The following is a 14,413-nucleotide window of genomic DNA, read 5'->3' as shown; positions in this document are numbered from 1 at the left end:
AATAAACTCAGTCACCTTCCCGCGTTCCTCACGCCCCTTGCCAGGGAGACCAGGATAACACCCTGAGGTCAGGCTCAAGGTCCCCCGCTGCCGAAGGTGACCTTGGCACCTATTAGCAAGTCTTGTTCAAGGAGAGTGGTCAAGACCTTGCCCAGGAAGAGGACAAAACTGTCACATTGAGCCAACTGAAAATACAGGAGGCTGTGTGCCCTCTGGGAAAGACAGTGGCCCTGGAATGTGGCAGGGCAGGAACGGCAGACTCACTCCTTTCTTCCTGGGGAGGGAAGCAGCCTCCAGCCACCCAGTCCCCAGTGTCCTAGGCCCCCAAGACAAAGGTGACAGCTGAAGTGTTTTCTCTCAGTGTACTGCAGCTCTGGGAGGTGGCTAGACCAGATACTGAAAAGCCCCCAAGTCAGCCCTTGGGGGACCAAGTCACTCTTTGTGTCCGTCTGTAACAACACGTAGCAGACACAGGGACGCCTCAGAGTGTAGGCATTTAAGATACATATCTTCGTAGCTTTTATCTGAACATTTGTCTGGGGAACATGGACACTCACTAGGGTCAGGAGCTCTCTCTCTGGATTAGAAACCAAGGCAGATGTCATCCAGGATCCTGGCCTGGGACCCAGAGCTCTGATCACCTAGGAAGTCATGGCCTGGTTGCTTAAAGTACCTGAGATGGGACTAGGGGTGTGCGTTCTGGATGAGCCACAACAACCCCTCTTGATATTTGTGGCATCTCTAAGCGTTCCAAGCCAGCCCATGGTTATTCCCAAATGCGGTCAGTGGATAGGTAACAAGGCAGGAATCATTGACCTTGTGTGACAGAGAAGGAAACTGAGGCTCAGAAAGCTTTATGGCCATCTAACAGCGCTGTCAGCCCGGGCTTGCATACCCAGTTCCAGGCTGTCCTGAGCAGCCACTCGGCAATGCCCCCAGACAAGCAATGATGGGGCTGGAGAGATGGCTCGGTGCTTAGAGAGCTGGTGTTGCTCTTCCAGAGGACCCCAGTTTAGTTCCCAGCCCCGTGTCACGGTGCACAGAAACACCTGTAACTCCAGCTCCAGGGCGTCTGGCGCCCTCTTCTGGACTCATCCGCACTAACACAGATCTAAAAGCAAGTAAAAATCAGTGGCCTGGGCGATATATGCCAGAAGGGCGACCTGATTTTTTTGTAGGTTCTAGGGACCAGAAGAGAGATCTGGGTGGATTAATGGGCAAGAACACTTGTTGCTCTTGCAGAGGACACGAATTTGTTTCCCACAACTCACCATGGTGGTTCAGAAACATTTGTTAGAGCAGTGGCTCTCAACCTGCGGGTTGCGACCCCTCCGGGGTCATCTCTCACAACCCTTTCACAGGGGTTGCATAGCCGATATCCTGCACATCAGATGCTTACGTTAAGATTCATAACAGCAGCAAAATTGTACTTAATGAAGTAGCAACAAAAATAATTTTATCCTTGGGGGTCATCACAGCAGGAGGAATTGTATTAAAGGGTCGCAGCATCCAGAAGGCTGAGAACCACTGCTGTCCAGCGTCTGACACCTTCTACCTTCTGCGAGCATGAGGCACGTCCATGGTCCACATAACAACCAGCCCAGCTGAACTAGTGAGCTCCGGGTTCAGTGTGAGACTTTGTCTAAAAACAAAAAAGCCAAGACGTGGTGGCCTGTGTCTTTAATCCCCAGCAGGCAGAAGCAAGGGGATCTCTGAGTCTGGTCTATAGAGCGAGTTCCAGTACAGCCAGGGCCACTCGGAGAAACCCTGTCCCCCAAAAACAAACACTACCACCAAAAATAAAAAAATGAAAGGTAGAAAGATGGAGACCTGACATCGGCTTCTGGCTTCCACATGTATGTGAACATGAACAGGTACATAACACACGCACACACACACACACACAAAACCACACCCAAAAAATGGGGGAACTTTTCCTCCTGTTGTGGATAGAGTTGTATGAAGGATCCTTGGGCTTAGTCTGTGTCTGGATGCATAAGTCTTGCGCTGGAGGGCCGTGTGGGCCTGGGAGAAGATCTTTGTTTTGTAGTTTTGTTTTAGAGATAGTTGAGATCTTTGAGGAACCTCTGCAAGGAATTCAATTTCTGGACTCCTGTTCCTCCGTGACTATCTCAGTACCCTCTTACAGGAGCATGGAAATCTGATTAGCTTTAGGGCCCCAGTGTTCTGCTGGGCCTCAGCCAATCATGGGAGATATATGAAGGGACGGAGCGGGTTAGAAGTCAGAGAGGGTTAGGGGATGTGACAGAGGTGCTGGACCGTTTGGGAACTAGGAGACAGTAGGCCTTATCTTAGCCAGCGCACCCTCAGAGACTTCCCTGAACTAGGCCTCACCAGAGGCCACCCCGCCCAGCTGAGGAGCCACATTGTGGCTCCAGCCTGAGGACTTGGGGGACACCCAGAGGGCAGGAGACAAGGCGCCTGAGCCTCAGCCCTTAGCAGTGCAGCAGCGGTGTGGACCATGCACGTGTTCCTGTGGCATCGGGAAAGACACACACCATGACATGTGTCCTAGGGCCAGCCGACTTCTATGCAGAGGACACCTAAGGCTAGGGGGATGCTGAAGAGCGGGACAGACAGCGGCGTGAGGCCGGCAGATCATGGCATGTCCTGTGCAGAAGGTGAGTTTGCAGATGGCTTGAAGGAACAAGAAGCGCAGGGGTCTCTTTGGCATGGTGTGGCATACCTGAGTCACAGCACTCAGAGGCAAGCAGTTCTCTGTGAGTTCAAAGCCAGCCTGATCTGCTTAGCGAGTTCCAGACCAGCTAGGGCTCTCCACAGTGAGACCCCGTCTCAAAAGGACAAAAGCAGGACTCAGAGGCCACTGGGTGGTGACTCCAAGGAAGAAATCGAATGGGTGAAATTTGATGCTGTCAAAGGATGAGAGTATTGGGAGTTATGGCTACTCTGGGAACTTCCAAAGGATTCCAAAGGAACTCCCCCACTCCCTGACGCTAACTCCGTCCCTACTCAGAAACTGGCTGCCAATGCTGGGGAAAGATGGGTTTCTCCTAGACAGCCCCCATTGGCAGCCGTGAGGTGGGGCTGGCAGCTGGAGCAGCCACGTGCACTGGGAGGTAGACTGAGATGTCACCAACCACAGTGGAGGATCTGGGAGGCCTGGGCCTTCCGGCTTTGCTACAGCTTCTCAACCTTGTCCCCATGATGACTGGGGAAGGAGTGGGCTCACAGGCAGCCAGCTCCTGCTGGGAAGTGAGCCACCCCTCCTGGGTTATTTCGAAAGTGTGGGGTACTTTCTGCAAGGCTCAGCAGGCACACTGCTTCTGGACTGGCTGGAGTTGTGACAGCAGTGCCTGCCACCTGCATTATCACATCATGGTCCCCCTGGAAGTGCTGTCTGTGCCTCCCCATTCCCCCGTGTGTGTGTGTGTGTGTGTGTGTGTGTGTGTGCGTGTGTGTGGTGTATGTATGTCTGTCTCTGTGTGTGTTTGTGTGTGGGTATGTGTGTGTGTGTGTGTGTGTGTGTCTGTCTCGGTGTGTGGGTGTGTATATGTGTTTTTGTGTTTGTATATGTGTGTGTGTGTCTGTCTCTATGTATGTGTTTGTGTGTGTATGTGTGTGTGTGTCTGTGTGTGTGTATTTGACTGTGTGTCTGTCTGTCTGTGTGTGTTTGTGTGTGGGTGTATGTGTGTCTGTCTCGGTGTGACTGTGTGTCTGTGTCTCTGTGTGTATTTGTCCAAGTGTATTTGTGTGTTTATCTCTGTGTGTGTCTGTATGTCTGTGTGTGTGTGTGTCTGTCTGTCTGTATATATGTATTTGTCTCTGTGTGTGTGTGTGTGTGTGTATGTGTGTGTGTGTGTGTGTGTGTGTGTTCCGCTCCTGAGGATAGCTGTGAATGTACTCCAACATAAAATAGTTATTTAGGACATTTGTATTGTTGTTGTTGTTGTTGTTGTTGTTGTTGTTATTTTGAGACAGGGTTTCTCTGTGTAGCCCTGGCCGTCCTGGAACGTGTTCTGTAGACCAGGCTGGCCTGGGACTCACAGACATCGGCCTGCCTCTGCCTTCCTTTTGCTTTTTTAAAGGAAAACTTGATTTGGGTTTTGAGCAAGAAATTTCGGTTTTGAGACAGAATCTCAGCATCTCTGGTTGTCGTGGAACCCACTCTGTAGACCAGGCTGAAACCAGAGATCCTCTTGCCTTCTGAGTGAGTGCCAGGAGCGAAGGCACCCCCCCCCCCGTCCCCCACTCCCCACACCCCACACTCCTACCCCACCCCTGCCAGCTCTTGGGTATGAATTTTGTAGATGGCCCTGTGCTGTAATGTCAGAAGTTGGACACATCTGGTCTAGAGGGAGTTGCATAAGACTGGGAATTAGGAAGCTCTCTATCTGAGTTTCTCACTGGCCAGTTGAGGACCCTCTCTGACCTATACTTTCCCTTGGGGCATCGGAATTACCATGTTCTGTGTTCTTCAGAGAGTACGGGGTGGAGCAGCTTGTGGAAGGCCTTGCCTAGGGGAGGCCTTGGTCGGTCAGGATCACTGAATAGACCCATAGGATAGATGGGGGGAGGGGTAGGAAGGCTGAGGGGCTGCCAGGAACAGGAAGCCAAGATTAACACATGAGCCGACATCATCCTGTGTTTATGGTTCAGTCTCACCATAAGACCCAAGTAGTTGATTTTGTAGGTTTTCTCGTGATGGCCTTCATCCTTCTGGCTCCTACGATCCTTGCTCCCCTTCTTTCCTGCCATTCCCTGAGCTCTGCCCAGTGTTTGGCTGTGGGCCCCTGCCTCTGCTCCCATCAGTTGCTGGGTGAAGCCTCTCTGGTGACATTTGGTCTAGGCACTGATCTATGAATATAGCAGAATGTCACCAGGAATCACTTCATTGACTTTCTCTCTCTTTTTTTGCTGGGGACCGAACCCAGGGCTAGGCAAGCGCTCTACCACTGAGCTAAATCCCCAACCCCCTTCACTGACTTTTTGAAAAAAATTTGCCAGTCCTGTTTGGTTCTAGGTCACTGGACTCTCCACCCTCCGGGTCCTGGCCCTCCAGGCAGTGGGCTCCCTCTCACGGTGTGGGTCTCAAGCTGGACCAGTCATTGGTTGGCCATCGTGATGTCTGATCTGCTTCCCTTTCCCTGTGAGATTCCTGCGTCTCTCCGTGGGCCCTCCTTGTCACTTAGCTTCTTTGGGTCTGTGGCTCGTAGCATGGTTATCCTGTACTTTATGACTAATATTCACGTATCAGTGAGCGCATACCATGTTTGTCTTTCGGGGCCTTGTTACCTCACTCAGGATGATATTTTCTAGTTCCATCCATTTGCCTGCAAAATTCATGATGTCATTGTTTTTAACAGCTGCATAGTACTCCACTGTGTAAGTGAACCACACTTTCCCTTATCCATCTCCAGTTGAGGGACATCTATGTTGTTTCCAGTCTCTGGCTCTTACAAATAAAGCAGCTATGAACATAGCTGATGAAGTGTCCTTGTAGTGTGGTGGCGCATCCTTCCGGTATACGTCTAGGAGTAGGATAACTGAGTGTCGAGGTAAGTCGATTCCCAGTGCTCTGGGAAGCTGCCATATTGATTTCCAAAGTGGCTGTTTGCACTCAAGCAACACAACTGCAGGCGTTACAGGGGCTTTGGGCCGAGGCCTGTCGTTCGTACATTGCCACCTCGTAGTTTTCTATTAGGTGGGTTAATATTGGAACTGGAAAGTTAGCTCTGAGTGTTAGAGCACTTACTGCTTTTTCAGAGACCCAGGTTCGGTTCCCAGAGCCTACACAGTGGCTCCATGGTACCCAGTGCTACCTTCTGGCCTTAATAAGCATGAGTCAGGCACTCAGTGCACAAAAATGCACGTGGGCCCTCAGACTTGTAAAATAAGTTATTTATTTTCTAATAAAACAGGCTAATACAAATTGCAATAAAGTCATTCTTAAGGTATTTCTCTTTTTAAAGAGTACTTATTTTTATTTATTTACACTTCAAATGTTATCCCCCTGTCCCCTCCCCCATCGAGAGAGCACGTGATTATGTCATTCGGGGATGGGGAAAGAAATGCTTTTAGTTCATCCTTTGCCCATGACTAAAATCTTGATCTTGCATCTGTTAGATGAAAGAAAGTATTGTCCCCATCTCAGAAGGGAGAAGAGCAGAAGGGAGGAAGGTTATGGCGGGTCCTTAATCCAAACCCAGCTGTTCTTCCTAACACATGAGAAAAGAAGCGCGGAGCCCGTAGGAGGGGTTACCTTACTGTGATGGTTTGAATATGCGTGGCCCAGGAAGGCCCATGTAGCCTTGTTGGAGTCGGTGTGTCACTGTGGGCGTGGGCTTAAGACCCTCACCCTAGCTGCCTGGAAGTCAGTCTTCCACTAGCAGCCTTCAGGTGAAGATGTAGAACTCTCAGCTCCTCCTGCGCCATGTCTGCCTGGATGCTGCCATGTTCCCACCTTGATGATGATGGACTGAATCTCTGAACCTGTAAGCCAGCCCCCATTAAATGTCCATTAGAAGAGTTGCCTTGGTCATGGTGTCTGTTCCCAGCAGTGAAACCCTGACTGAGACACATGTCTAGAGTCCAGGCACTGCTTCTGCTTAGAAGCCCTGTGACTTTGTGGAGCTTCTTCGGCTCTCAGTTTCCTGTCCTCTAACATGGAGACAATGGCCTCCCCTGATGGCTTTCCTTATTGAAGTAGCAGGGAGAAAAACAACCAGTAGCTGGAAGTCCCAGCTTCATGTCTGGCACTTGAATGCTTGCCTTGTGTCCGCTCTGGCTCAGGTGAAAGTCCTGTATGCAAATCACAGAGTTCCTCTGCAAGGGTTAGTGGCCTTAGTCAGCACCCCGCTCAGGTCCCCATGTCAGTCGCTTGGAAAAGGGAAGTGAGCCCATGTTGACATCCCTGCCACACATGTGCCCACTTCTTAACCCTTTGCTCCCAGCTGCCCAGGTTTTTTCTCTGAGGTGCTGTGCTTGGAAATCTTGGTTTAGAAGCTGTCCAGAGCAGTTTCAGGCATCTGTAGCTTTGCCTAATTCTTTATTGTTTTTTATCTCTGAGCCGGAGTCTTGTATCGCTCCCTTTGCAAAGGAGAGTGACCTTGGGCTTCTGTAGTATGTGCTTGTGAATGGTGTTTGCTGTATGCGTACATTTGTGTGTGGGTGTGTATACACAGGTGGAGGCCCGAGGACACTGGGTAGCTCCCTTTATCACTCTCTGCTGTATATGTATGTGTATGTGTATGTATATGTATTTGTACATATGTATATATACACACACGTATGTATGTGTATATATGTGTATGTATGTATGCATGTATATGTGTGTTTATGTGTATGTGTGTATGTATGTGTTATGTGTGTTTATGTATGTGTATGTATGTAGTATGTATGTATGTATGTATGTATGTATGTCATCTCTCACTGAATTCAAGCTCCCTGTTTGACTGTTTAGTCAGTGAGTTTATCGGAGCCACAGCTCCCAACTACCACCTCCCAACACTGGGATTAGAAGGATGTATAGAACATGTACAAGTCTTACATGGCTGCTGGGGATTTGAAGTCAGGTCTTTCTGCTTTCTCAGCAAGTGTTCTTACCCAGTGCACCATTTTCCCCAGGCCTGACCTTGAACCTCTGTACCTTCCCTCTCTAGTTCCTCATGCTAAAATCATACCCACCACACTTGGTTTATGTGGTGTTATGGGTGGAAGCCAGGACTTCCTGCATGCGGGGACAACCACTCTAGCAACTGACTCAGCCCAGATTTACTTGCTTTTTAAACAGTGTCTTTCTGTGTACACAGGGCTGGCCTCACACATGCGGTCCTCCTGCCTCAGCCTCCTAAGTGCCAGCATGGCGGGCGTGTGTCACCACTCCTAGCTCTCTCATTCGCAATTCCCATGGAGAATGTACGGGAGAGGGCTGAAATTTTCCACAACCACACCCTTTCCACAGAAAGTGGAAGTGCCCACGTTGCCAATGGTTACTGGCAATCCTGTCCCAACTGGCCTGCTCACTTGGGCATGTCTAGTCTTGAATTGTTTTTTGTGCTTGTCCTTTTGGAATCAGGAGGGTGGGACTGCAGTCAGGCACAGCCATGTGGGTAAAGAGGGCCCAGTGCCAGGCTACCAGTTCTTTCACTGGACAGAGGGCTTGTGGCCAGGGGACTTGGCAAGGTGACATTCCCTCTGCCGATGGCATCTGCCGCCTCAGCTTTAGTCCATCTCTGTGAGGTGCTGAGCTTCAAGGCCCTCTCGGTCCACACTGAAGCACAGTGAGGGCCTCCTCGTGGAGAGGGCTAGTCCTGCATGGGGTGGTGGCATGGGCCTTGGAGTCTGATCTGGCTCAGGCAAGAGCTACAGGCCTGGCTTGGCACGGGATACCCATGTCCCTGTCCACTCGAGTAGAACCCTGTAGAGTCACATGATGCACCATGTACCAGAGGGAGCATGTGACAGCCTAGAGCTTCTCTCATAGCTCTTGGGAGTCCCTGTCCTAAGCTAAGGTGTGAGAGAAACCACCTGAAGATGGGCTGTGCTGAGTCTTCCCCATGATCAGTTATAAGACAGAGTGGGAGGGATACGGTTGGTCACCAGTGCCTAGCCAGAGCACTAAAGCAGCAGTGGACGAGAGCAGAATCCCAATAGAAGGGGTGTGTGTGTGTGTGTGTGTGTGTGTGCGTGTGTGTGTGAGTGATTGAGTATATGACTGTGAGTGTGTGTGTGTGAGTGTGTGAGTGTGTGTGTGAGTGTGTGTGAGTGTGTGTGAGTGTGTGTGTCCGTGATTGAGTATATGACTGTGAGTGTGTGTGTGAGTGTGTGTGTGTGATTGAGTATATGGCTGTGAGTGTGTGTGTGAATGTGTGTGTGTGAGTGTGTGTGTGTCAGTGATTGAGTATATGACTGTGAGTATGTGAGTGTGTATGTGAGAGTGGATGAGCCTGTGTGTGTACATGTGTGTGTATGTATTTGTGTGTGTGTGTGTGATTGTCAGTGATTGAGTATATGATTGTGAGTGTATGAGTGTGTATGTGAGAGTGTATGAGTCTGTGTGTGTGAGTGTGTGAGTGTGTATGTGAGAGTGTATAAGTCTGTGTGTGTGTGTGAGTGTGTATGAGTCTGTGTGTGTGAGTGTGTGAGTGTGTATGTGAGAGTGTATGAGTCTGTGTGTGTGAGTGTGTGAGTGTGTATGTGAGAGTGTATGAATCTGTGTGTGTGTGAGTGTGAGTGTGTATGTGAGAGTGTATGAGTCTGTGTGTGTGTATGAATCTGTGTGTGTGTATGTGAGAGTGTATGAGTCTGTGTGTGTGTGTGTGAGTCTGTGTGTGTGTGTGTGTGTGTGTGTGTGTGTGTGTGTAGCTGGGGGAGAAGGGACTATCTAGAGTTCTCTGCTGACTCATGTAACCCACTGCCGCATGCACCCGCTGCCGTGCCCTCCTGAGCCACGGTGGATTGTGTCTCCGTTGTGTGAGTCAGGATGAACCTCTCTTTCCATTAAAGCGAGCAAGCTTGGCATCTGGAGAAGGGAAGGACAGAAGAATACAAGCTTGGGGACTGTAACTGTCTTGGCGGGGATAAAGATGTGGTAAAGGGGGGCGTTGCCCTCCCATGGCCTATTAGACCTCAGAGATGGTGGACCTGTGGAATCAAAATTCCCTCGAGACTCACCCTGGTACCAGCCAGAGGAGGGAGGAGCTTGTTCCCTGGGAAGAGATTTTATCTCCTGCTGACAACCTGCAGGACCCACAGGGTCCAGGAACTGAACCAATGATGGGCCGGCCCATGGTGTTTAAGACCACGATTGTCAGAGGCTGCTTGGCTCTGTATAGTTTTTACCTCTATCTCAAGCCAAACCTCATGTCAGGACCCCAAAGACAGACTTAGGGTTGTCTGTAAGCCTCTGCTTATTCCCCTTAAAGGTGGACATACTAAATCTCCTTTCCTTTTCATTGGTTCTTGTCTGTTTGATTGGCCCACTGGGGACAGGTGGCCAAGCCTAGTTTGTTAAGGCTGCTAGAACTCCAGTAACATCAGTTTCTAGTTTCCATGTCCCTTCTGAGAGGGGTTCTGTCCCATTGGGACTCTTATACCTGAGCAGGAGGGAAGGGTCCCCAATCTGCTTTTACATTTGCATTTTTTCCCTCTCTCTCTCTATGGCCAGGTCAACTTAAAATGCTGGGGTTTGGGGTTGGGATTTAGCTCAGTTAGCAAGCGCAAGGCCCTGGGTTTGGTCCCCAGCTCTGAAAAAAAAGGAAAAAAAAATGCTGGGGTTTGTGATTAGAGTATGGAGAAAATCTTATCTTCCAGTTAGGAGCCAGGATACCTGGGTTGCTTCAGAGAGTCCTGCCTTTTCTAGAACCTTCTCCCTACCCAGCTGGAAGACCTCCACAGCTCTCCTTGGGCAGGCCCTCGAGGGTCACGGATGGTTGCAGGGTGAACTAAGCTTCGATGTGCCCGTGAGGGACTGTGCTCCCTTGTTGTGTTCTTTGACTTGATCACTTAGCCGTGGCCCCTCTCCTGCAGCTGTAAAACAGGGATTAAGAGCATGTCCCCGACAAGGTCTATGGGAGGGTAAGTGACACACTGGACGTGAAACCCACACTGTGATTACAGGAGGGCTCCAGCAGCCAGCAACATCTGAGCTGCTCCTCTGTGCCAGGCGACCTGCAAAGTTCTTTCAACACACTTCCTTTCCCCCGGGGGCACCCGCACCGTGTCAGAAGGGATGGGCATCACCAGACAGTCAGGACGTTGTGTGAGAAGGGTGGCCGATGAAACGTGTCCAGAAGGCTGGGATGGCCCTGTGACTTATCCCAGAGGCCAGGTCTCTACTGCCTGCAGATGCCTTCTTGTTCCTCCTGAGGCTCCGCGTTCTTTGGGTCCTCTTTGACGCTCTCTGGTTCACCATGCGTTGGGATCAGGTCTGTATTTGTGGGCCTGACTCTGTCGGGACCCCGTGTGATCCAGCCATTGGATAGCTCTCTCGGCTTCTCCATTTCTTGAGTTGTCTGCTCCATCCGCACTGAACTGATTTCCACCCACTTTCGGCCACACATGCACCTGCTTGTGCCTGGATGCACTTTCTGATGTCACCCTCCCCTCCACAGGACTTCTCTAGCATGCTTATATTGTTGACGCCCCCAGACTAAAGCTCCCTATACCTGTGCTGGTGCTGCCAGCCTTGGGGTAGAACACCGTGTGTCTCCTCACAGGGCTATGCTTCTGGCAATTTCTATCCTGCTCTGTGTGGTGTCTGATAGTCCTTCATGTGGCTTGTGTGAAGGAGAAAGAAAAGACTGACTGGATGATGATTGAGACTAGGGACAGTGATCCCCTCTGGCCACAGAGGACTAGTAGACTCCTAGCACCATGATTATCTATGCAACAGGAGACAGCAGGCCTGGAGACCAGCGCAAATATGCAGAAGTGACCTAGCCTAGGGACGGTCCTCAAGGCAGGACATTTCCAACCATTCTGAACAGTGAGTATAGGATACCATTCTCTGCAGCCAATCAGCCTCAAGGTCTTGTCAGTGTTACTGGGTCATAAATCTGGCTGCAAGCACTGGGAGCCTTCTGTGTGCAAAGGGGACACTGGGGGTGACCGAAGCAAGCAGAACACAGATACTGCAGAAGGGACGTACTCAGGAAGTTGTGATGGGTATGTCGGGGGCTCGGCACCATGGGAAGGGTTATCTCCAGCCTTGGAGGACTTGGGTGACTTCAGGAGAAAGACTTCACATGACCCAGAACATGAGGGGCTGAGATGGGTTGGAGAGCAGGGAAGAGAAAGAAGGAAGGCATTTCGGGTGGAAGAGGGAAGACATTTTCAGGACCAGAGAGACCTGAGGCAGCAGCAGCAAGAGCTGTAGGGTGTGTACTTGGGTGAGCACAGAGAGTGAGGAGTCTTGATATCGAGTGTGGATGCCTCTGGGGTGGGGAGGCAGCCCAGGGGAAGAATGGGAGGGTATTGGACAGCCCTGTCCTGTGAGAGACTCCCACGGCAGTGGGCAGAGTGGAAGGACAAATGGAAGATGGTACCGGAAACATCTTCAGTATTACCAGCCATGGTTAGCTGGGTTTCCCAAGTAGTGGAGAAACCAAGAGAGCAATGGTGAAAAAAAAAAAAGTGTCAGTGGACACCACAAGACAGAGCCACAAAGACAGGTGTCTAGTTCATGTTGAACAGAGAAGGGACTGTGCCACTGGGCTATGCCACCAGCTCCCTAGTAAATACTTTATTTTCTTTGAAATAGGGTCTCTCTCATAGAGCCTATGTAGCCATGGATGACCTGAGCTCCTCATCCTCCTGCCTCCAGCTTCCTAATGCTGGGATTGCAGGCATGTACTACCAGACCCTGGTCTGACCCAGGGCCTCATGCATGCTGGACAAGAATTCCACCAACTGAGTGGTACCCTCGCCCCTCCTCCAGTGAAACGCTTTTTCAGAGAGTAATCAGAAAAAAACAAAACAAAACAACAACAACAACAACAAAAAGCCAATCAGCGACGACTCAGGGGGTTGAGATTAGGATCTTGTGTGTTTGGAGCCGTGAGCTTGTCAGGTAGGCACAGAGTTCCCCATGTGTGGGCGTGGGGCCCCAGGGCTGATGCCACACATTCTGAAGCTGGGGTCAACGCCTCCCTTTGGGGACCAGCTGCCTGTGCTCTCTGAACGGTCCTAGCGCTTTGACTATCACTCTGCCTTCTTGGGAGTTATGTTTGGGACTAGAGAGCCGACTCAGCACGGAGGAACACTTGTTACTCTTGCAGAGGACCTGGGTTCGATTCCCAGTACCCTCGTGGTGGCTTACAACCATCTAGGATGCCAGTTCCAGGAGATGCGGCACCTTCTTCTGGCCTCTGCGGGTGCCAGGCACATACACAGCCCACTTATCATACACATAGGCGAAACACTTACACACATAAAATAAAAACAAAGGAATCTTTTAAGAAAACTGTGTGCCGGGGTTGGGGATTTAGTTCAGTGGTAGAGCGCTTGCCTAGCAAGCGCAAGGCCCTGGGTTCGGTCCCCAGCTCCGAAAAAAAAAGAAAAGAAAAGAAAAAGAAAAAGAAAAAAAGAAAACTGTGTGCCAAAAGAAACCCACTGGCATTTCTGCCTCATCCGTTCATTCATTTATTGATCTATTTTTTGAGAGTTTTGTTATATACTCCAGGCTGGCCTTGAACTTGTGATCTTCCTGCCTCAGTGTCATGAGTGCTGGCATTATAGGTGTACACCACCATGCCTGGTTAAATCCTATTTATTTCAACCGAAGAAACAGAAATCCACACACACCTCTTAGATAACAGGGCTCGGACTCGAACTTAGGTGGCTGGCTCTAGAGTCCATGTTCTTAACTTGAATGTCCTTGCCAACCAACCTTGATGAACTAGCCAGCTCTCACAGAGGGAGGGATGCTGAAGGTGCTGGGAGGAAAGCTGCCTGTATCATACAACATTTAGCATGTGGTATCCAGGATTGGAACTGGCCTTGGGGTTGTCTTGTTTGTTTTCTAGGTGGGGAGGGGGGACGGCAGCATTTGTGGACCAACTTTGGGTGGCACAGTTGAGGGAATCAACAGTCTCCTCTGGTGCTGTGTTCCCTCCAGGCTGCTCCAGTGTGTCGATCGCCCAGGCCATCAATTTCTTGCCCTGTCCTGCTCATCTAGGCTGGCGCTGAACTGAACTTCCTTTGAACTCGCCTGATCCTTCTCCCTCCTTCTCCTTCCCCCAGATTGACAAGTATCTGTACGCCATGCGGCTCTCTGATGAGATTCTGATAGATATCCTGACACGATTCAAGAAAGAGATGAAGAATGGCCTCTCCCGGGATTATAATCCAACAGCCTCCGTCAAGATGCTGCCCACCTTCGTCCGGTCCATTCCGGACGGCTCAGGTGAGTCTCTGGCAGTTGAGTGCTCTGTGAAACCCGTGTGAAACCTGTTCTTCCAACAGATACTCTCTCATTTGCTCATGTTACCTGTTCGTGATTCTATCCATTAAATACAACTTTACCCATCCATCCACTCACCCACCCACCTACCCACCCACCTACCTACTCACCCACTCACCCACCCACTCACCCACCCACTCACCCACGCAGCCACTCACCCACCCACCTACCTACCCACCTACCTACTCACCCACCCACCTACCTACCCACCCACCCACTCACCCATTCATTTACCCACCCACTCACCCACCCACCTACCTACCTACCCACCCACCCACTCAGCCATTCATTTACCCACCCACTCACTCACTTACCCACCCACCCACCCACCCATTCCCTTATTCCCCCTCGATTCAGTTATCCCTCCATCCATACATCAACCCACGTGTTGTATAACTGCCGGCATTTACCATGCACCAGGCACCGATGACACCACCCTGGACAGTGACCTACCTAACCCTCAGCACTGTG

General features: G+C 50.6%; 1 protein-coding gene across 6 annotated transcripts in view; it reads left to right on the top strand.

The window, feature by feature from the left end:
• Hk1 (hexokinase 1) overlaps window positions 1–14,413 on the top strand; it is a 101,593-nt gene that overhangs the window by 42,096 nt on the left and 45,084 nt on the right. For 5 of the 6 annotated variants that reach the window (XM_039098432.2, XM_039098434.2, XM_039098435.2 and 2 more), the window contains one exon: window positions 13,723–13,885. In XM_039098432.2, the coding sequence (XP_038954360.2) occupies window positions 13,723–13,885 (163 nt within the window). Of the gene's footprint in view, window positions 1–2,622; window positions 2,643–13,722; window positions 13,886–14,413 lie in introns of those variants that run through there. The other variant, XM_063278971.1, reaches the window with a different exon arrangement.

The sequence above is a fragment of the Rattus norvegicus genome, chromosome 20, assembly GCF_036323735.1.
Source record: "Rattus norvegicus strain BN/NHsdMcwi chromosome 20, GRCr8, whole genome shotgun sequence".
Lineage (NCBI taxonomy): Eukaryota > Metazoa > Chordata > Mammalia > Rodentia > Muridae > Rattus > Rattus norvegicus.
Note: the sequence above shows the minus strand (reverse complement) of the source record. Positions and strands in the feature narration are given on the sequence as shown.